This window comes from Lepidochelys kempii, chromosome 11, assembly GCF_965140265.1.
Source record: "Lepidochelys kempii isolate rLepKem1 chromosome 11, rLepKem1.hap2, whole genome shotgun sequence".
In the NCBI taxonomy this organism is placed as follows: Eukaryota; Metazoa; Chordata; order Testudines; family Cheloniidae; genus Lepidochelys; species Lepidochelys kempii.
Window position 1 is genome coordinate 68,029,511 of NC_133266.1, and position 20,333 is coordinate 68,049,843.

General features: G+C 45.2%; 1 protein-coding gene across 1 annotated transcript in view; it reads right to left on the reverse strand.

The window, feature by feature from the left end:
* Positions 1-20,333, reverse strand: part of ABCA12 (ATP binding cassette subfamily A member 12) — a 90,400-nt gene that overhangs the window by 63,888 nt on the left and 6,179 nt on the right. The window contains exons 4-12 of the mRNA XM_073306733.1: positions 14,934-15,187; positions 14,719-14,831; positions 14,070-14,194; positions 13,036-13,209; positions 11,547-11,711; positions 9,643-9,844; positions 7,881-8,020; positions 4,767-4,886; positions 3,182-3,272 (exon numbers count right to left, since the gene is read on the reverse strand). Coding sequence (XP_073162834.1) covers positions 3,182-3,272; positions 4,767-4,886; positions 7,881-8,020; positions 9,643-9,844; positions 11,547-11,711; positions 13,036-13,209; positions 14,070-14,194; positions 14,719-14,831; positions 14,934-15,187 — 1,384 coding nt within the window. The remainder of the gene's footprint in view (positions 1-3,181; positions 3,273-4,766; positions 4,887-7,880; positions 8,021-9,642; positions 9,845-11,546; positions 11,712-13,035; positions 13,210-14,069; positions 14,195-14,718; positions 14,832-14,933; positions 15,188-20,333) is intronic.

Below are 20,333 nucleotides of genomic sequence, written 5' to 3' on the forward strand. Positions count from 1 at the left end.
TCATTTACAGCCGTGGTCTCCAACCGTTTTACACACAAGATCACATTTTGAATTTAAGATCAACCCAGGATCTACCTCGCCCCTTCGCCAAGGCCCTGCTCCCTCCAGTCCTTCCTCCCATCCTCACTCACTTTCACCGGGCTGGGGCAGGGACTTGGGGTGCAAGCTCAGGGAGGGAGTTTGGGTGCAGGAGGGGGCTCTGGGCTGGGGCAAGGGGTCGGGATGTGGGGTCTGTGAGAGAGCTCTGGGCTGGGCATGGGGCGGCGTGGTGCAGGCTCCAGGCAGGACAGGCAGCACAGCAGGGCTCAGGCAGGCTGCCTGCCTGCTGTGGCCCCACGCCACTCCCAGAAGCAGCTGGCTGCTGGCATATCTCTGCATGCTGCCCCTGGAGGGAGGGCGGCAGCAGGTCTCCGTGCACTGCTCGCACCTGCAAGCGCCACCCCCGCAGTTCCCAATGGTCGGTTTCCAGCTAATGGGAGCTGCGGGGATGGTGCAAGGGGCGAGGGCAGCATACAGAGCCGTCTCACCCTCCCCTTCCCCCAGGGGCCGCAGAGACATGCCAGCGGCCAGCCGCTTCTGGGAGTGGCGTGGGGCCAAGGAAGGCAGGGCTGAGCCCCTGCACCCACTGGACTTTTAGCGGCCCGGAGATTGCGATTGACTGGCCGAGGCTCCGGGATCAACAGGTTGGTGACCACTGATTTAAAGAAACCTCAGCCATACCTGGCAGAGCATTAAAGGAACTTATGATGAACACGTCACATGTGTATAAGCAGGCTCTGCTGCCAGTCCATATCCGGTACTGGAACATGACCATTATCATCATCTAGTCTGACCTCCGACGTAGCCCAGGTCATAGAACCTCATCCAGTAAACACTGCATCAAGCCCATAACTTCTGTCTGAGCCCTAGCTTATCTTTTAGAAAGACATCCAGTCTTGATTTAAAGACATCAAGTGATGGAGAATCCATCATGTCCCTAGGCACGTCATTCCAATGGTTAATTACCCTCACTGTTAAAAATTTGCACCCTATTTCTTGTCTGAATTTTTCTAGCTTCAGCTTCCAACCATTGGAGCTTTTAAAGCCTTTTTCTGATCAATTAAAGAGTCGTCTGGTATCAGAAGTCTATTCTCCAAGTAGGTACCTGCATGACCTTCTCATAAACAAACTAGGGAAATACAGCCTAGATGGAGCTACTATAAGGTGGGTGTGTAACTGGTTCAAAAACCACTCCCAGAGAGTAATCAATCAGTGGTTCACAGCCAATCTGGAAGGGCATATCAAGTGGGGTCCCACAGGGATCAGTTCTGAGTCCAGTTCTGTTCAAGATCTTCATCAATGATTTAGATAATAGCATAGAGAGGACACTTATAAAGTTTGTGGATGATACCAAGCTGGGAGGGGTTGCAAGTGCTTTGGAGGACAGAATTAAAATTCAAAATGATCTGGACAAACTGGAAAAATGGTCTGAAGTAAATAGGATGAAATTCATAAGGACAAATGCAAAGTACTCCATTTAGGAAGGAACAATCAGTTGCACACATACAAAATGGGAAATGACTGCCTAGGAAGGAGTACTGTGAATAGGGATCTGTGGGTTATAGTGGATCACAAGCTGAATATGAATCAACAGTATAACACTGTTGCAAAAAAAGGGAATGCCATTCTGGGATGTATCATCAGGAGTATTGTAAGCAAGACACAAGAAGTAATTCTTCTGCTCTACTCCGTGCTGATAAGGCCTCAGCTGGAGTATTGTGTCCAGTTCTGGGTGCCACATTTCAGGAAAGATGTGAACAAATTGGAGAAAGTCCAGAGAAGAGCAACAAAAAATTATTAAAGGTCTAGAAAACATGACCTGTGAAGGAAGATTGAAAAAACTGGGTTTATTTAGTCTGGAGAAGAGAAGACAGAGGGGACATGATAATAGTTTTCAAATACATAAAAGGTTGTTACAAGGAGGAGGGAGAAAAATTGTTCTCGTTACCTTCTGAGGATAGGACAAGCAATGGCCTTCAATTGCAGCAAGGGAGGTTTAGGTTGCATATTAGGAAAAACTTCCTCACTGTCAGGGTGGTTAAACCCTGGAATAAATTATCTAGGGAGGTTCTGGAATCTCCATCATTGGAGGTTTTTAACAAACACATGCCAAGGATGGTCTTGTTTTTATATAGTCCTGCCTTGAGTGCAGGGGACTGGACTAGATGACCTCTCAAGGTCCCTTCCAGTCTTATACTTCTAGGGTTCTGTGATTCCTCATTTACAATTATTTTGACATCTATTATTTAACTAGGTTTTAATCCATTTAATATGGAAAACAGGAATTTTGTATAGTGTTAATTTTTTTTATGAGAATGTCATGCAGGACTAAGTCAAATGACTCACAGAAATCTATTATCTCAGCACAATTACCTTTCTCGACCAAACTAGTGATCAGTTTATGATGAGGTACATTTGTTTGACAAGCTCATTTTTCATAAAACCATGTTGATTGGCATTAATTATGCTACTGTCCTTTAATTCTTTACTGATGATATCCCACATCAGCCTTCCTGAAATTTTTCCTGGGATCACTATCAGGCTAACTGGCCTGATCTGCATCATCCTGTTTACCTTTTTTAAAAATATTGGTTTGACATTAGCTTCTTTAAAAACAACAACATAGTAACAGGTTACATTTCAGGGATCCCACAGCTAAAAGACTGGCTTATGCATCTGATAATGTGTTTTGTGTTACACACTGGATGCCACATAAGACATATTTATGGAGAGGATGAGTGGCATTGGGCTAAGGTACAAGACTGGGACTCAGGAGACTGCACTTCAAGGCAAAATCTGCCACAGAATTCCTGTGTGCCCTTGGCTAAATCACTTAATCCCTCTATGCCTCAGTTTTCCATCTGTAAAACAAGGCTCATAATGCTCCCTTTCTCCCCCCATCTGTCTTATCCATCCATAATGTGGGCACTCAAACCACATTGCTCAGGACATATGCTGATATTTTAAGAAGGTGAAGGAGGAATCTTTCCAGGCAAATATACACTATGGATGAGCTTGATTGGCACTAATGCATCAGCTACTGGCCAGCAGGAATCGTTACACCAATGGTCTAAGGCAGTGAGGCAGTTGTGATGTTCTGAGCACTGTTATATAAATAGGAGGTGTATGAATAGCAACTTACCCAGTTCATTTATTTCGCTCAGCAGTTTGACAGCATCCAGCTTCACCATGAGTTTGATAAAAACTTGCACAAATGGATTCTGCAGGGTATTCTATCAAATGAGAGTGAGAGAGAGAGAGTGACATTCATCCTGTTTGGATCCCCTCCATGTTACTTACACCCTTCTTGAGCCTCCTCTCTTCACTTGATTTCAGTTACGGAGAGAAAACTTTAGCCAGTGACAGTCTTACAGCTCTCTAAGGGCCTGATCCAACGGAAAACGATCCCATTGACTTCACTGGGCATCGGACTGGTTCTGGAAAGCACTTAGGCCTGGATGCTTAGTGACACAGAGACGTTAAAGTATGTGCAAATGTAATTTCTACCAACTTTTGGTGTATCTGCAGTTTTGGAGCCCGCAGGAGCAAGCGTCCCAGCCCAGGTCAGCAGGTGTGGTTTACCCTAGCGCTCTGAAACTAGACATACAGCCAGTGCTTAGACGCTGTGGTTTGGACTCTTCAGCCCACCCCTCTCCCTGGGCTTCAGAGCCCAAGGTCCAGCCCCGTCTATACAGCTATTTTTAGAACCCTAGCATGAGCCGTGCTAGCCCGAGTCTGTCGACCCTCCTGGGAGGCTCGAACCCGCGGGCTCCAGAATGCTGTGTAGACAGACCCTGTAAGGGCGCTGTACGCTGTCAGAGCACAGTGCAGAGTGGCCTGCGTGTAAATGAGCTTCAGGCCTTCAGGTTTGAGCTTAGCTGAATCTCTAATAGCTCATTCCACAAAGGAGTCCGCTCAGTGGAGAATGTTTCATCGCTGACTCTCACACGCTCCGTCCTGGATTTTCCAGGAGTCCAGCTATGCCATATACACTGTGGTGAATTTCTCCCACTGAGACCAGTTAATATTTACTCTGTGTTCCCAAGATATCCTTTCTATAACAGGCTGTGTTCTGTTTCTTCACCAAAAAGAAGCCAATCACTGCTGCTAAGGTAACTTAAGTAACTCAAAGTAACCTCAAAGTGCCTCAAAGTAACTTAAGCACGGAGAGTGAGTAGAAAGAGGAGGCACGTTACAGCTTTCCAGGTTTGAACAGTGACTTGTTCCTCATGGAGAGAGTCTGAAGTTTTACCTTGATATTTAAATATTTTTCCTCATTGAGCTACAAAGGCAGAATGGCATTCGTTCATCCTCTAGGCTCTCCAGCACTTTTCTAATGAGGAGAACTAGGTATTATCCCAGCTTTTCTGCTTCCTGAGGAGAACCACTTCTTTGGTATCTCAGGCTGGGGTGAGCCCTGTGATGAGTCACCCAGCTTTGATTGCTACGTCAAGCAGACGGCAATTGCATTTACAAACCTAAGAGAATTCTCCCCTTTGTATGGCCAACCATCAGTCCTCAGTGTGTTGGAAGTTTTAGAGGAAGTACTGTAAGCATTTCAGAAGGAGGGTTTAGCTCTGAAAAGGTGCCCCTTTAGAATCTCTTGGTGTTTGTATTGTTGGTGGATGTCAATAGAGCTATGACAATTTATATCAGAGAGGATCTGCCCCCAGCCTTCTGTTAACTTGAGCGACAAAGGAACCCTGTTAGCTGTGAGATAATAATACCTTGACAACTGGAATTGTTTCGTTTAATGTAGTCAGTGAATTCATGATCAACGGTGACTTGTCCAGCCATTCCTGGGACTTTTGCATTAGATCAGCCATCTGCTTCAGGGTTGCATTAGACTTAAAAAAACAAATCAAAACAAACACATACAATAAATCCATTTGACCTGTTTACAAAAAGCTAAATTAATATTTCCATGGTCCTTTCACATGACATTGAGCAAGTTTTTCCTTCTTTAGGCCCCGATTCAGCAGTCCATCCCTGTTCTGCTGAATGCTTAAGCATGTGCTTAACTTTAACACATGCCTCAGTCACATGTAGGTGCTTAACGTTTAGCCTACGTTTCAGGGCTTTGCTGAACAGAGCTGGACTTCAGCACCTGCTTATATGCTTTGCTGGATTGGGGCCTTAAGTATTATGACGAAAGGTCTCATCTAAACTACAGACCTATATCACTATAACTACGTCATGCAGAGGTTTGAAAAGTCCACACTCCTGAGCGACGTAGTTTATAGCAACCTAACCCCCTGCATAGACAGTGCTATGTTGGCGGGAGAAGCTTAAAGTGTTTTAACTGTAGACTTCCTCTATGTCTAAGAATAAAAGTCCAGTTCTGTTAATCAAGAATCAACCATTTTCCTCCCCGAAAACTCCTTCAGAAGCTACTAAAGGTTATTGACCTCAGCTCCTTATCGAGTTAGCACAAAGCAGTAATTTGGTGCAGTCACAAAACTCTCTATATTTTCCTGTTGGGTTACACAGCGTGCTGTGATGAAGGACCAAAGTCAGTCCTGATGAAGGGAGAGCAACTGCCATTGACATTAAGGCTATAAGGTGGATAGAAAGCTGGCTAGATTGTCGGGCTCAACGGGTAGTGATCAATGGCTCCATGTCTAGTTGGCAGCTGGTACCAAGTGGAGTGCCCCAAGGGTCAGTCCTGAGGCAGGTTTTGTTCAATATCTTCATTAATGATCTGGAGGATGGCAGGGATTATTGCACCCTCAGCAAGTTTGCAGATGACACTAAACTGGGAGGAAAGGAAGATACGCTGGAAGGTAGGGATAGGATACAGAGGGACATAGACAAATTAGAGGATTGGGCCAAAAGAAATCTGATGAGGTTCAACAAGGACAAGTGCAGAGTCCGGCACTTAGGACGGAAGAATCCCATGCACCGCTACAGACTAGGACCGAATGGTTAGGCAGCAGTTCTGCAGAAAAGGACCTAGGGGTTACAGTGGACGAGAAGCTGGATATGAGTCAACAGTGTGCCATTGTTGCCAAGAAGGCCAATGGCATTTTGGGCTGTATAAGTAGGGGCACTGCCAGCAGATCGAGGGACGTGATCGTTCCCCTCTTTTCGACATGGGTGAGGCCTCATCTGGAGTACTGTGTCCAGTTTTGGGCCCCACACTACAAGAAGGATGTGGAAAAATTGGAAAACATCCAGCAGAGGGCAACAAAAATGATTAGGGGACTGGAACACATGACTTACGAGGAGAGGCTGAGGGAACTGGGATTGTTTAGTCTGCGGAAGAGAAGAATGAGGGGGGATTTGATAGCTGCTTTCAACTACCTGAAAGGGGGTTCCAAAGAGGATGGCTCTAGACTGTTCTCAGTGGTAGCAGATGACAGAACGAGGAGTAATGATATTAGGAAAAACTTTTTCACTAGGAGGGTGGTGAAGCACTGGAATGCGTTACCTAGGGAGGTGGTGGAATCTCCTTCCTTAGAAGTTTTTAAGATCAGGCTTGACAAAGCCCTGGCTGGGATGATTTAGTTGGGGATTGGTCCTACTTTGAGCAGGGGGTTGGACTAGATGACCTCCTGAAGTCCCTTCCAACCCTGATATTCTATGATTCTATGATTAATGGAAGATATTGCTGCTTATGCCAGGACTCATTTGGGTCTAAGGCCTTTTGCAGAGAAATGCTTCCAAACCCCGTAATGCCCCTCACATTTCTAGTGCTGCTTGGATTTTTCATGCAAAGGAAACTATTGACCACAGTCACAAAGGGGTAGATTACAAATCGTTGCTGTCTCTTTAACAATTTTATGTTTCAATTGACCTGTAGACCATAGGAATCACCAGAATGTATCAGACCTGGGGTCCATTCAGTCCCACATTCTGTCTCTGACTGTGGCCAGCATCAACTGCTTCAGATTATGGGGCAAGAAACCCCTGCAGTAGATCGTTATGGGATAATCTGAGCACAGGGAAATATTTTTTCTCCCCCCATTCATTAGAGGTTGGTTTATGCCTTGAAGAGTGAGTGTCTCCATCACTTCCAAAACTCTTGGGGTTAAATCCTGGCCCTATGGAAGTCAGTGATGTCATTGATTTCAATGGACACAGGGTTTCACCATAATTTGTTTTTACATTCTTTCTATTATAATTCTGGATATTCTTGGTATCTGTCTAAATGTCCAGTCCTTTTTGTAATCTTGCTAAGCTCTTGGCCTCAATGACAGCTGGTCTCAAAGAGCCCCAGAGGCTGTGCATTGTGTGAAATCACGCTTCCTATTCCCCAGTTTTAAATTTGCTGCCTTTCACTTTCATTTGTATTTTCGTTTCTTGGAGATCAGGATTCTCTCTGCAGTGCCTTCCCACAAACAGAAATACAAAGCTACGGCGCACTGGAAACAAGTTCCGAAGGGTTTGCAAGCTTATCTAACCTCATTATTTTTAGGGATAACCCAATCAGCGATGGGTCCAAAGCAAACCCCGAGCTCTGAATACTCACCAAATTGTGATCCAGCTTCCGTAATTTCAGTTGGTCCCAACCAACACCCCACGATCAGTACCTCACTCCCATTTTGAATTTAAATGCATTAAACAATTCTTTGCTGATGACTGATCTACATTCTTCTTTCGTCTCAAAGAGTCTTCGAAGCCTTAGATTACCCCCAGTTTGAGACCACATCAGCTATGTTCTACAGTAATGTGTCAAGATTCATTTTTCTCCCGGGGGGGGTTATCAACCAAGTCTAATACTTGCAGCACAGTATTCTGCTACTTCTTCAAAAAGCCAGCCTGCGCTGGAGACTCAACAAGAAGCTCTCTCATTGGGATTTGCTTGACCAGAGCCCCTCTCATTATTCACAACATCATACCTTTTCCATGATCGCTCGAGTTTCTGGGGTGTCTGGTGTATACAGAATCTTCCCAAACAGCATAGGTTTGAGGAAAGACCATATTAAAGCTCCAGTAGAGGTACTAACCAAATCCAGATAAAACGATAAGCAGAAAGGTGCTGCAAGGCAAAAAAAAAAACCAAATAGCACAAATAAAGTAGACGTACGAAACTCCCCAAGAGTATTTTTGTTGCTGTGTCCGATTAATGTCTGCATAACCCTCTCTGCACTGACTGACGTAATACCTCTTGACAGAGCTAATCCACCCCAAGGTCTCCTGTTGCTGAAATCAAGACAACAAGATTCTCATTGTTCTAGCAGAGCTTTTTTTGCTTTAAGGTTAAATGGACTTTTGTGAATGAGGAGGAGCTAATAATGTTAGTGCAGCTGGAAAAATGACACATTAGGATGAAAGCATTGACCTGTCAAGTCCTAAAACCAGCCCACCACAGGAACTGGGAGATGAGGGAACATTAAGCCGCCACCCTACTCCACTCAGAAGCCTTTTTAAACTTTAGGAAAATAAGTCACCCATAAGCATAGTGAGCCAGATCCTCAGCGGGTGTAAATCAGCACAGCTCCATTGAACAGAAGTATGCAGATTTGCACCAGTTGAGGGTTTGGCCCAGAACAGCTGCTCGCTGGATCTAATCAGAAATGCTTGGGTCAGCTCCCAAATGTTTCTGTCCCAGTGTTCAAACAAACAAGCAGCTCTTTTTCGTTACATAAAATGGAAAAGACAGATGCCTAGAGGAGCAAGACCTATGTCGAGAAAAGGGACTTCATGAGTTCCCGTAGAGTTGTGGAAAGCAGCTGTGTCCCCCAGCCACATCGACTCCCACCTGGCTTCTGGAGCCTGATTCCCACAGACGGGCTACTGCAGGCTTGGGGGAAGAGAGGGACAATGCCATGAAGGCTGCATTCCCCACTTCTCCACCGGGATCTGCCAGCTCCAAGGCGTCTCCACTTGCAGAAGTGGCAGGGATACCCCAACCCAAGCTGTCATATCATGCAGCATCTTGCACAAAATAATACATCACATTCCACACAAACTGCTACATCAGGAAACATTACAGTTCCATGATCAATCAATCAGTGCTCCACAAAGAATTGATACAATAACCAGCTGGTGGAAGTCGGCATAGCACCATTGATTTCCATGCAGCTTTGCCAGTTTAACCCAGCTGAGGATTTGGTCTGAAGCATTTGTGTGCCGCTAAACCTGTAGGGGCTAGAGCTGTTCAAAACCTTTTTTTAAAAAACTGCAAAAAATTTCAAAATTTTTTTCCAATTGTTTCTCAAGGTTAGAAAGGAACCCACGAAAAGAACATTTACTTTACCAAAACCCAGAGTTTTCAATAACCAAAAAACTGTCACCCCATTTAGCTAGTGGCATCAGAAAGATGCAAGGGAAAAAGTAATGAAAAATTTTAAAGATGTCAACACAGGTTTTCACAAAATTTTCATGAAAAAAAAGCAAGCAATTGTTCAATGAAAAGTTTTGTCTGAAAAATTTCAACCAGCTCGGGGGGTGGGAGGAAGGGAGTGATTCTCATGATGAATCAGGGAAGCTCCATTGAAGTTAACTGAGTTACGCCAGTTTACAATTAGTGCAAAAGAGAACAGAATCTAGCCCACACATTTTTAAGCTGACCTTCTGTTTAAGGTCTAACTACATTCTCTGAGAAAGCGAATAGTTTCAGTGTTTTCTCTTGTGGCGCGTCTTTCGCCGCAAACTCACTGGGATCTGGGGGAATGCCATATTTCCGCATTATTTTCTGTATATTTTCATCCTGGATAGAAGAACTAGGTCTTTTTGGATCTCCAAAATTAGGCAGCAAAGATTCAAAAAACAAGGGTGTGATTTCCTCATTGCAGAGAGCTTTCGAAATAGACTTAAATGATCCATGAGCTATTGTTATGTTGGTTGTTTTAAACAATGCCTACGGGACAAAAAACAAAAGCAAAAAGACACACCTGCATGTTTAAAGCATCTTATCTCAGTGGGAGAAGTAAACCACATTTATGCTGGCTTTTGGATGAGAGTTCATCTGTGTACAAAACAAGGGACTTTACTTGGAAAACCTTGAGACTATCTGGCTTGGTCCTTTGCATGCTTATGCATAAATATGAATGAAAAGCATAAATATCAAAGGATACTTTGTGCTGATATGTGCTAGCGGTTGGCAAATTTATAGAAAGGAGTTGAGAACCCAATCATGAGACATGCTGGAGGTCTCCTGTAAAGTGCAGAGCATCCTCAACTCTCATTAATTTCAAGGTGGTTTATTCCCTGGAGTATGTAGAGCAAGATTTACTCCCATAATGCAAAAGATGCAGAATGACAGGACAAGAGATGAGCTGCGGAAGGATGGTTACCCAGCCCTAGGGATAGCGTAAGGTACCATGACCAGCCAGTTGGCTGATAAGTGTAATCACAATGATAAGTGTGATTACAGCCTGAGCCAAAGCTCACTGAAGTTGATGGGAGACTTTCTATGGTCTTCTGTTGGCTTTGGATCAGGCCCATGGTAGCGGGTGAACCCCTGTTTTGGGGAACCCGCGAGCCCTGCCTCTTCTGCCCAAGGCCCGCCCCCCCTCCCCCCCCGCAGACACGCTGGAGCCCCAAACCCCCCCTTCCACCATAAAAGAAGAAGCCCCTGTCTGCCCACCACAGCCACATCAGGCCGAGCCTCCGCCCCTCCTGACTCCCCCCCTCTGAGCACTAGGCTGCGCCACCAGCCTCCCTGTGTGCCAGCCCAGCCTCAGAGCCAACCCGAGCCACCGGCCCCCTTGCCCCGACCCCCACCTCTGCCAGAGTCAGGCTGGCACCAGTGCCGGGCCTAGCCGCTGGCCTCCCCCAGCGCTGGGCCATCCTCCACCCCCGCTCCAGAGTCAGCCCGGGCCAAGCTGCCGGCCACCCAAGCGTTAGCTCCTCCCACTCCTGAAGGGCCCCCACCCCGCCGAGCTACTGGCTCCAGCATCCGGCTGAGCCAAGCCGCCAACCCCCCAAGAGCCAGACCAGCCCCAGTGCCGGGCCGAGCCTCCTCAGTCCACTAGCCGCTGGCTCTCCACGTCCCCTCCTCCTCACTCCCCCATCCCAAGGAGGAGGGATGCAGCGAGCAGCGGGGACCTGGGGGTGAGGTGTGGAATGGAGGAAGCAGTGGGGTCTCAGGGAAGCAGCCCGATCAGGCTCTTGCTGTGTTACTCTCAAGCATAGGTGCTGGAACTAGGGGTGCTGCCGCACCCCCTGGCTTGAAGTGGTTTCTATCATATCGAGAGTTCACTGTTTGGTTTCAGCACCCACACCCCATACGAATTGTTCCAGCACCCCTGCTCTCGTGCTGTGTTTACTATCCTCTTGTTGGGTCTTTTCAATGTGGCTGCAGGTCTCCTTTAATCTCCTTCTTAGTTACCCCACTTCAACATAGCTGTAAGTCTTTTGTGTTTTCATTCCTCCCCTTGCCCATATTGACCATGTGACTGCTACCTATGTCATTCCAAACAAGAACATTCTAGGTACCCTGACAGAGACTTGCTGACCTCTAGCTACTTCCCTGGATGTACTTAGAGATTCTATGGGCAACACTGTGTAAGTACTCCAAAGGCATTTTAGCTCAGGACCATTCCCATGCTAATACACACCTTGGAGAGGGGCACATTTCTAGACTGCCGTAGCTTTTTGAATGAATTAATGGCTTCTAACAGCGGGCGCATGCCAGATGCCACCTGGTTCCTGAAATGTTCCATCTCTTTCAGGAGGCCTAACATCTTGTCCATTGATTTCTGCAGTTCTTTGGGGAAAAACATCTAGAAGACAGAGGAAGGAAGAAAATAACTGTCAGCATATACACACCTATCTAGCACTAATTCTTTGGGGTCAGAGGTGGGATTTACAAAAGTGGTTAAGTGCCTTAGGAGCACAAATCCCATAGGAAATCAATGGGACTTGTACTCCCAAGTCACTTATCCACTTGTTGAAAATTCCACTCTGGAACTTTAGGTATAGTTCTAAAGAACCTGGCTCTGAACAGTTAAAATGTGGGAAAGTTTGTTTTGAGGATGGCTGGAATACAGTAGAAGACCCTCAGCACAAAAACCATGGGCCACCCAATGAAATGACTAGGCAGCAGATTTAATTCAAACAAGAGGAAGTTATTTCTCATACAGTGCACAATTAACCTGTAGAACTCACTGACATGGGGTGTTGTGATGGCCAAAAGTATAACAGGTTCAAAAAGGAACTAGATGCATTCATGGAGCTTAGATCCACCTGTGGCTATTAGCCAAGATGGACAGCGATGCAACCCCATGCTCAGGACAACCTTGACTGCCAGAAGCTGGGAGGGGAAGAAGTGGGGGATCTCTCCAAAATTGCCCTGTTCTGTACACTCCTTCTGAAGCTCAGGTACTGGCCACTATTGGAGACAGGATACTGGACTAGATGGACCATTGGTCTGACCCAGTATGGCTGTTCTTATGTCCTTGTGTCAATCACTACAGAGCCAAGTTCACTGTCATTCTCATTTGATTGCATTGTTCAGAAGGACAATTATTTCAGCATTGTTAAAGGTGTATCGAAAACATACTTGTTGACGAATCATACCTATTTTAGCATATGGTTGTTACCAACCGTAGTTACACATATTGAATATTTGATTGGCCATAACAGCAATTGCAACATTATTATGGATTGGGCAAATAAATATCACAGAACCTTTTACAGTTTTGGATTTAGTGGGATAGCTAATTGGTACAGTGAGCCTTAGCCCAGTGTCTTGTATTCATTGGAACCTGGGTTCACATCCTGACCTAGGCTAGGATGGTTGGATGGTGTACCAGGCAAGAGTAGCTTGTGAGCCAGGTCCTAAGTTGCTGTAAATCAGTGTGGCCCCAATGGTTACAACTGAGGCATGCCAATTTACACCAGCTGGCTCTATAATGGACAGTTGTCTTAATGTATATGTCAGCATAGGTATGCAATATAACATTATTTGTTATTTCATACACAAGGCCAGATCCTCAGCTGGTGGGAAGCAGCCTAGCTCCATACCAGTACAGGTATACCAGATGAGGATCTTAGCTACAGTAGCTAATAAAAGCCAGAAAAGTGCTCTAAAAATCCAACACAAACCTTGTACAGAAAATTGTAAATGTCTAAGTGACGTAAGAATATGACCCCCAGAATGTAAGACTGGCGGGTCCTTTCTGGGAGTGATAGGTTGCAGAACTCCTTTACTACTGCGTCTAGCTTTGGGTCGATGGAATGGACGTCACACGACTCCAGCTGGAGAATCCAAGAAACGAGCTGTATTTGCACAAAAAGCAGGAGATTGGTACATTATTAGGTTACTCCAACATGCATGGGTTAAACTACTGCTTCTAAACTCTTCCCCAACATCACTTTCCAATGCTGTAGACTAAGAAACATACCTTCTCCTCCCTATTATTCCTGCATGGAGAATCAAAGCAGAATGGTAGTGCTTTAACACATTTTGCACAGGCTGAAATGACCCGACAGCTTAACTTTCCCAGTGATTGACAAAGCTGGGGGTTGGATAAAAGTGAGCTGTTTGAGACTGAAACGAGACAAGATGATGGTGAGGCTCTGAGGCAGGGCTAGGGGAAGAAGTCTTTGGAGCCGAATCATTGAGGATAGCGTGTCCATCCTTAGCTGAGATTCATTGTCTGCAAGGACATTTTGGATCCCAGGGGTAGCTCTTATAATTATTGGTGGCATCAGTGGCCAGAAATGCCCTTTTCCATCTGCATTGCCACTGTTTCTCTGCAGTGTGGACCTCACCAAAAATATCCACGCATTTGTGACCACTGAACTGGATTACTGCAATGCACAATGCACTAGCTAAATATTTCAGCAATCACCCACTATGTGACTACCCACCCGCTACTCGTGTCAGTCAAAGAACATACTGCTCTTGGTCTCCAGAGGCTGCTCTGGCTTACAAAGTTCTTTCAGTTACAACTCAGGGTGTCTATTTTGATCTATAAAGCACTATAGAGTTTGTGTCCCTTAAAGATCATGTATCTCCCTCTGCGTTCCCACAGGAGCAGAGAGTTGCTGAGCTGCTTTCATTAATAGCCCCTGGATTTAATTATTTGAGTGCCCAATTTAAAGGGACCTTCAGCTAGAATTAGGATAAAACTTACCTGAGTTGTGTTTTCTGGGAGAGGCATTTCCATCAGGGCTTTGATACTTGCTGTGGACATTCCTGCTTCATTTCTGAGCTCCTCTTTGAGCTGGTCGACATTTTTAAACATAGCCATTAGCATTTCTTTAAAATAAAAAACCAAAAAATGATATAATGGTTTTCTCCATACTTACAGAACTATTATATATCTATGCACAGAGCACCTATGTTAAGACAGCGGAAGAGAAACATTTTTGCCCAGACTGAAGATGTTGTGCATGTTGGCTGAGAGGAGCACTACCGTGTGCTCAAACATGTCTGAATTTGGATGGACCATTTGTCAATCTGTAAGCCTCTGGCAGACCTAGGGATTTTTGGAGCCATAGCTTTTGGGGCCTGCACCGAGCACAGTTTGCCTGTACATACGTTTCGGACCTCTGACGGCTTGAGCCAGCAACTTTGACTCATTAGGAGTTTTGTAACTGACTTCCGTAGGCCTACAGCCTGTCCTAGAAAAGAAGCCAATGGACATAGCACATGCTTACTTCCGTCACCATATAGCTTTCATAAGACAATCTGTGAAATTTGCCTCAGAAAGGCCAACAGCAACAAGTAAATTAGCGACCATTCTTATAAACCAAGGTTTTAAAGTAAACAGGTAAAACTACCTTGCTTTTGAGAAGCTGTTGCATTCTCAGTGGTATTCATCATGGAACTCATTATAGCCATATACCGCGGGATATCTTGAAAATAATCAATTTGCGCTACATTTTCTTGAATCCTTAAATTTTAAAAAATGGGAACATTAAAAGAAAATAAAAGGGTCCACATTAATAATTTCAGGAAGAAACACTGGTGTAGAAGAGCTTAGAGAAGTCCTTACCAATTCATTTGTGACTGGATTTTGGTGGGATCCCCAATCAGTATATCTCCAAGTTCTCGAAAAACCCTGTTGTGATGAACTACATCTGTCATAAGGTGATTGCTTAACTCAAAGCTGTGAAGGAGCTTCTCATGAAATTGACTTTGTTCACACAGTGCTTCAAAGCTAACAGTAGGGAGCTGACAGATACGCTGCAGTGATTTAAAGCTCTTGTAGTCACAAAGAAGTTTTATCATGCTTCGGAGGCGAGATGTCTTTAAATTAAAAAAAGAGAGACAGACGCAAGTTAAAGAAAAGGATGATCAGAAGTGGTCTTTAGGCTAAAGGATATAGACATTGCTTTGATTTTATTCAGGATTCAGCTTTCGAGCCCTTTAGTTCAAAAGGTCTTAAAATGAACTTGTGGCACCTTAGAGACTAACCAATTTATTTGAGCATGAGCTTTCGTGAGCTACAGCTCACTTCATCAGATGTTTACCGTGGAAACTGCAGCAGACTTTATATACACACAGAAATCATGAAACAATACCTCCTCCCACCCCACTGTCCTGCTGGTAATAGCTTATCTAAAGTGATCAACAGGTGGGCCATTTCCAGCACAAATCCAGGTTTTCTCACCCTCCACCCCCCCACACAAATTCACTCTCCTGCTGGTGCTAGCCCATCCAAAGTGACAACTCTTTACATAATCAAGTCGGGCTATTTCCTGCATAGATCAAGGTTTTCTCACATCCCCCCCACCCCCATACACACACAAACTCACTCTCCTGCTGGTAATAGCTCATCTAAACTGACCATTCTCCAGGTTTAAATCCAAGTTAAACCAGAACATCTGGGGGGGGGGGGGGTAGGAAAAAACAAGAGGAAACAGGCTACCTTGCATAATGACTTAGCCACTCCCAGTCTCTATTTAAGCCTAAATTAATAGTATCCAATTTGCAAATGAATTCCAATTCAGCAGTTTCTCGCTGGAGTCTGGATTTGAAGTTTTTTTGTTTTAAGATAGCGACCTTCATGTCTGTGATTGCGTGACCAGAGAGATTGAAGTGTTCTCCGACTGGTTTATGAATGTTATAATTCTTGACATCTGATTTGTGTCCATTTATTCTTTTACGTAGAGACTGTCCAGTTTGACCAATGTACATGGCAGAGGGGCATTGCTGGCACATGATGGCATAGATCACATTGGTGGATGTGCAGGTGAACGAGCCTCTGATAGTGTGGCTGATGTTATTAGGCCCTGTGATGGTGTCCCCTGAATAGATATGTGGGCACAATTGGCAACGGGCTTTGTTGCAAGGATAAGTTCCTGGGTTAGTGGTTCTGTTGTGTGGTATGTGGTTGTTGGTGAGTATTTGCTTCAGGTTGCGGGGCTGTCTGTAGGCAAGGACTGGCCTGTCTCCCAAGACTTGTGAGAGTGTTGGGTCATCCTTTAGGATAGGTTGTAGATCCTTAATAATGCGTTGGAGGGGTTTTAGTTGGGGGCTGAAGGTGACGGCTAGTGGCGTTCTGTTATTTTCTTTGTTAGGCCTGTCCTGTAGTAGGTAACTTCTGGGAACTCTTCTGGCTCTATCAATCTGTTTCTTTACTTCTGCAGGTGGGTATTGTAGTTGTAAGAAAGCTTGACAGAGATCTTGTAGGTGTTTGTCTCTGTCTGAGGGGTTGGAGCAAATGCGGTTGTATCGCAGAGCTTGGCTGTAGACGATGGATCGTGTGGTGTGGTCAGGGTGAAAGCTGGAGGCATGCAGGTAGGAATAGCGGTCAGTAGGTTTACGGTATAGGGTGGTGTTTATGTGGCCATTGTTTATTAGCACTGTAGTGTCCAGGAAGTGGATCTCTTGTGTGGACTGGACCAGGCTGAGGTTGGTGGTGGGATGGAAATTGTTGAAATCATGGTGGAATTCCTCAAGGGCTTCTTTTCCATGGGTCCAGATGATGAAGATGTCATCAATATAGCGCAAGTAGAGTAGGGGCTTTAGGGGACGAGAGCTGAGGAAGCGTTGTTCTAAATCAGCCATAAAAATGTTGGCATACTGTGGGGCCATGCGGGTACCCATAGCAGTGCCGCTGATCTGAAGGTATACATTGTCCCCAAATGTGAAATAGTTATGGGTAAGGACAAAGTCACAAAGTTCAGCCACCAGGTTAGCCGTGACATTATCGGGGATAGTGTTCTTGACGGCTTGTAGTCCATCTTTGTGTGGAATGTTGGTGTAGAGGGCTTCTACATCCATAGTAGCCAGGATGGTGTTATCAGGAAGATCACCGATGGATTGAAGTTTCCTCAGGAAGTCAGTGGTGTCTCGAAGGTAGCTGGGAGTGCTTGTAGCGTAGGGCCTGAGGAGGGAGTCTACATAGCCAGACAATCCTGCTGTCAGGGTGCCAATGCCTGAGATGATGGGGCGCCCAGGATTTCCAGGTTTATGGATCTTGGGTAGTAGATAGAATATCCCAGGTCGGGGTTCCAGGGGTGTGTCTGTGCGGATTTGATCTTGTGCTTTTTCAGGAAGTTTCTTGAGCAAATGCTGTAGTTGCTTTTGGTAACTCTCAGTGGGATCATAGGGTAATGGCTTGTAGAAACTCGTGTTGGAGAGCTGCCGAGCAGCCTCTTGTTCATATTCCGACCTATTCATGATGACAACAGCACCTCCTTTGTCAGCCTTTTTGATTATGATGTCAGAGTTGTTTCTGAGGCTGTGGATGGCATTGCGTTCCGCATGGCTATGGGTACCCGCATGGCCCCACAGTATGCCAACATTTTTATGGCTGATTTAGAACAACGCTTCCTCAGCTCTCGTCCCCTAAAGCCCCTACTCTACTTGCGCTATATTGATGACATCTTCATCATCTGGACCCATGGAAAAGAAGCCCTTGAGGAATTCCACCATGATTTCAACAATTTCCATCCCACCACCAACCTCAGCCTGGTCCAGTCCACACAAGAGATCCACTTCCTGGACACTACAGTGCTAATAAACAATGGCCACATAAACACCACCCTATACCGTAAACCTACTGACCGCTATTCCTACCTGCATGCCTCCAGCTTTCACCCTGACCACACCACACGATCCATCGTCTACAGCCAAGCTCTGCGATACAACCGCATTTGCTCCAACCCCTCAGACAGAGACAAACACCTACAAGATCTCTGTCAAGCTTTCTTACAACTACAATACCCACCTGCAGAAGTAAAGAAACAGATTGATAGAGCCAGAAGAGTTCCCAGAAGTTACCTACTACAGGACAGGCCTAACAAAGAAAATAACAGAACGCCACTAGCCGTCACCTTCAGCCCCCAACTAAAACCCCTCCAACGCATTATTAAGGATCTACAACCTATCCTAAAGGATGACCCAACACTCTCACAAGTCTTGGGAGACAGGCCAGTCCTTGCCTACAGACAGCCCCGCAACCTGAAGCAAATACTCACCAACAACCACATACCACACAACAGAACCACTAACCCAGGAACTTATCCTTGCAACAAAGCCCGTTGCCAATTGTGCCCACATATCTATTCAGGGGACACCATCACAGGGCCTAATAACATCAGCCACACTATCAGAGGCTCGTTCACCTGCACATCCACCAATGTGATCTATGCCATCATGTGCCAGCAATGCCCCTCTGCCATGTACATTGGTCAAACTGGACAGTCTCTACGTAAAAGAATAAATGGACACAAATCAGATGTCAAGAATTATAACATTCATAAACCAGTCGGAGAACACTTCAATCTCTCTGGTCACGCAATCACAGACATGAAGGTCGCTATCTTAAAACAAAAAAACTTCAAATCCAGACTCCAGCGAGAAACTGCTGAATTGGAATTCATTTGCAAATTGGATACTATTAATTTAGGCTTAAATAGAGACTGGGAGTGGCTAAGTCATTATGCAAGGTAGCCTGTTTCCTCTTGTTTTTTCCTACCCCCCCCCCCCCAGATGTTCTGGTTTAACTTGGATTTAAACCTGGAGAATGGTCAGTTTAGATGAGCTATTACCAGCAGGAGAGTGAGTTTGTGTGTGTATGGGGGTGGGGGGGATGTGAGAAAACCTTGATCTATGCAGGAAATAGCCCGACTTGATTATGTAAAGAGTTGTCACTTTGGATGGGCTAGCACCAGCAGGAGAGTGAATTTGTGTGGGGGGGTGGAGGGTGAGAAAACCTGGATTTGTGCTGGAAATGGCCCACCTGTTGATCACTTTAGATAAGCTATTACCAGCAGGACAGTGGGGTGGGAGGAGGTATTGTTTCATGATTTCTGTGTGTATATAAAGTCTGCTGCAGTTTCCACGGTAAACATCTGATGAAGTGAGCTGTAGCTCACGAAAGCTCATGCTCAAATAAATTGGTTAGTCTCTAAGGTGCCACAAGTCCTCCTTTTCTTTTTGCGAATACAGACTAACACGGCTGTTCCTCTGAAACCTGTTAAAATGAACTGAAATTCACAGTGACTGTTCCCAGCCCTGGAGAGGCAGAAAGGTCCAGGGACCTGACCTGGAATTCTCAGCTCCTAATTCTGCTGCTGTCTTATGTGACCTTGAGCAAGTCACGTCTCTTCCTGACTCTGGCTTCCCCTCCCACCCTTTATCTGCCTTGTCTATTTTGATTGTAAAGTCCTTAGGGGAGGGATTATCTTTTACTATGTGTTTGTACAGTGCCTAGCTCACTGGGGCTTATAGGTGCTGTTGTAAGAGAAACAATTAACTACAGTGTTACATCATGATGTCCATTACACCACTTTTGTGATTTTGCACAGTGTATTTGACTTCTCTCATATATTTTCAATAAAAGTTAAGCATTGTAAATAATTCTGAGTGTGTGCTCTGTGACCCCTTCAATAATATTTAGGTGTTTAAACTTAAATATAGGACACTAACTTCAGGTACCTGTGGTGAAAGCCCCACACCTGCTCTGGTTCCTTGATACTGTTTTAAAGAGCTACAGTGGCATAAAGAAACCCTGGTTGCAGCCACGGAGGAGTCCCCTATTGTAGGCATGGTGGTAGACAGTTACTCTAGCCCACTCTCCTCTTGGTCTGCAAGTTCTGGGTCAATCTACTTTGAAAAAAAAAACCCACAATCCTGTGGCAGCAGGTTTCAGAGCCTGGGTCAACTTACTCGGGCTTGTGTGGCTAGCAGCACAAGGCTCAAAATAGCAGCAGAGACATTACCATTCAGGCTGGAGCTCAGGCTCTGAAACCCGTGTTTCTGCTGTGCCCTTCCAGAGTGGTCTGGGGAAAAACTGGCTATTTTTATTTTCAAGAAAGACATATCAGCACAAGAAAAGATGATACACTGGCATTACAATGCCAACCCTGGCACTAACTAATTCCTGGGACAGGATCTCCAGCAATGAAAACTCTTATTTGTTAATTATTTATTATTAATTATT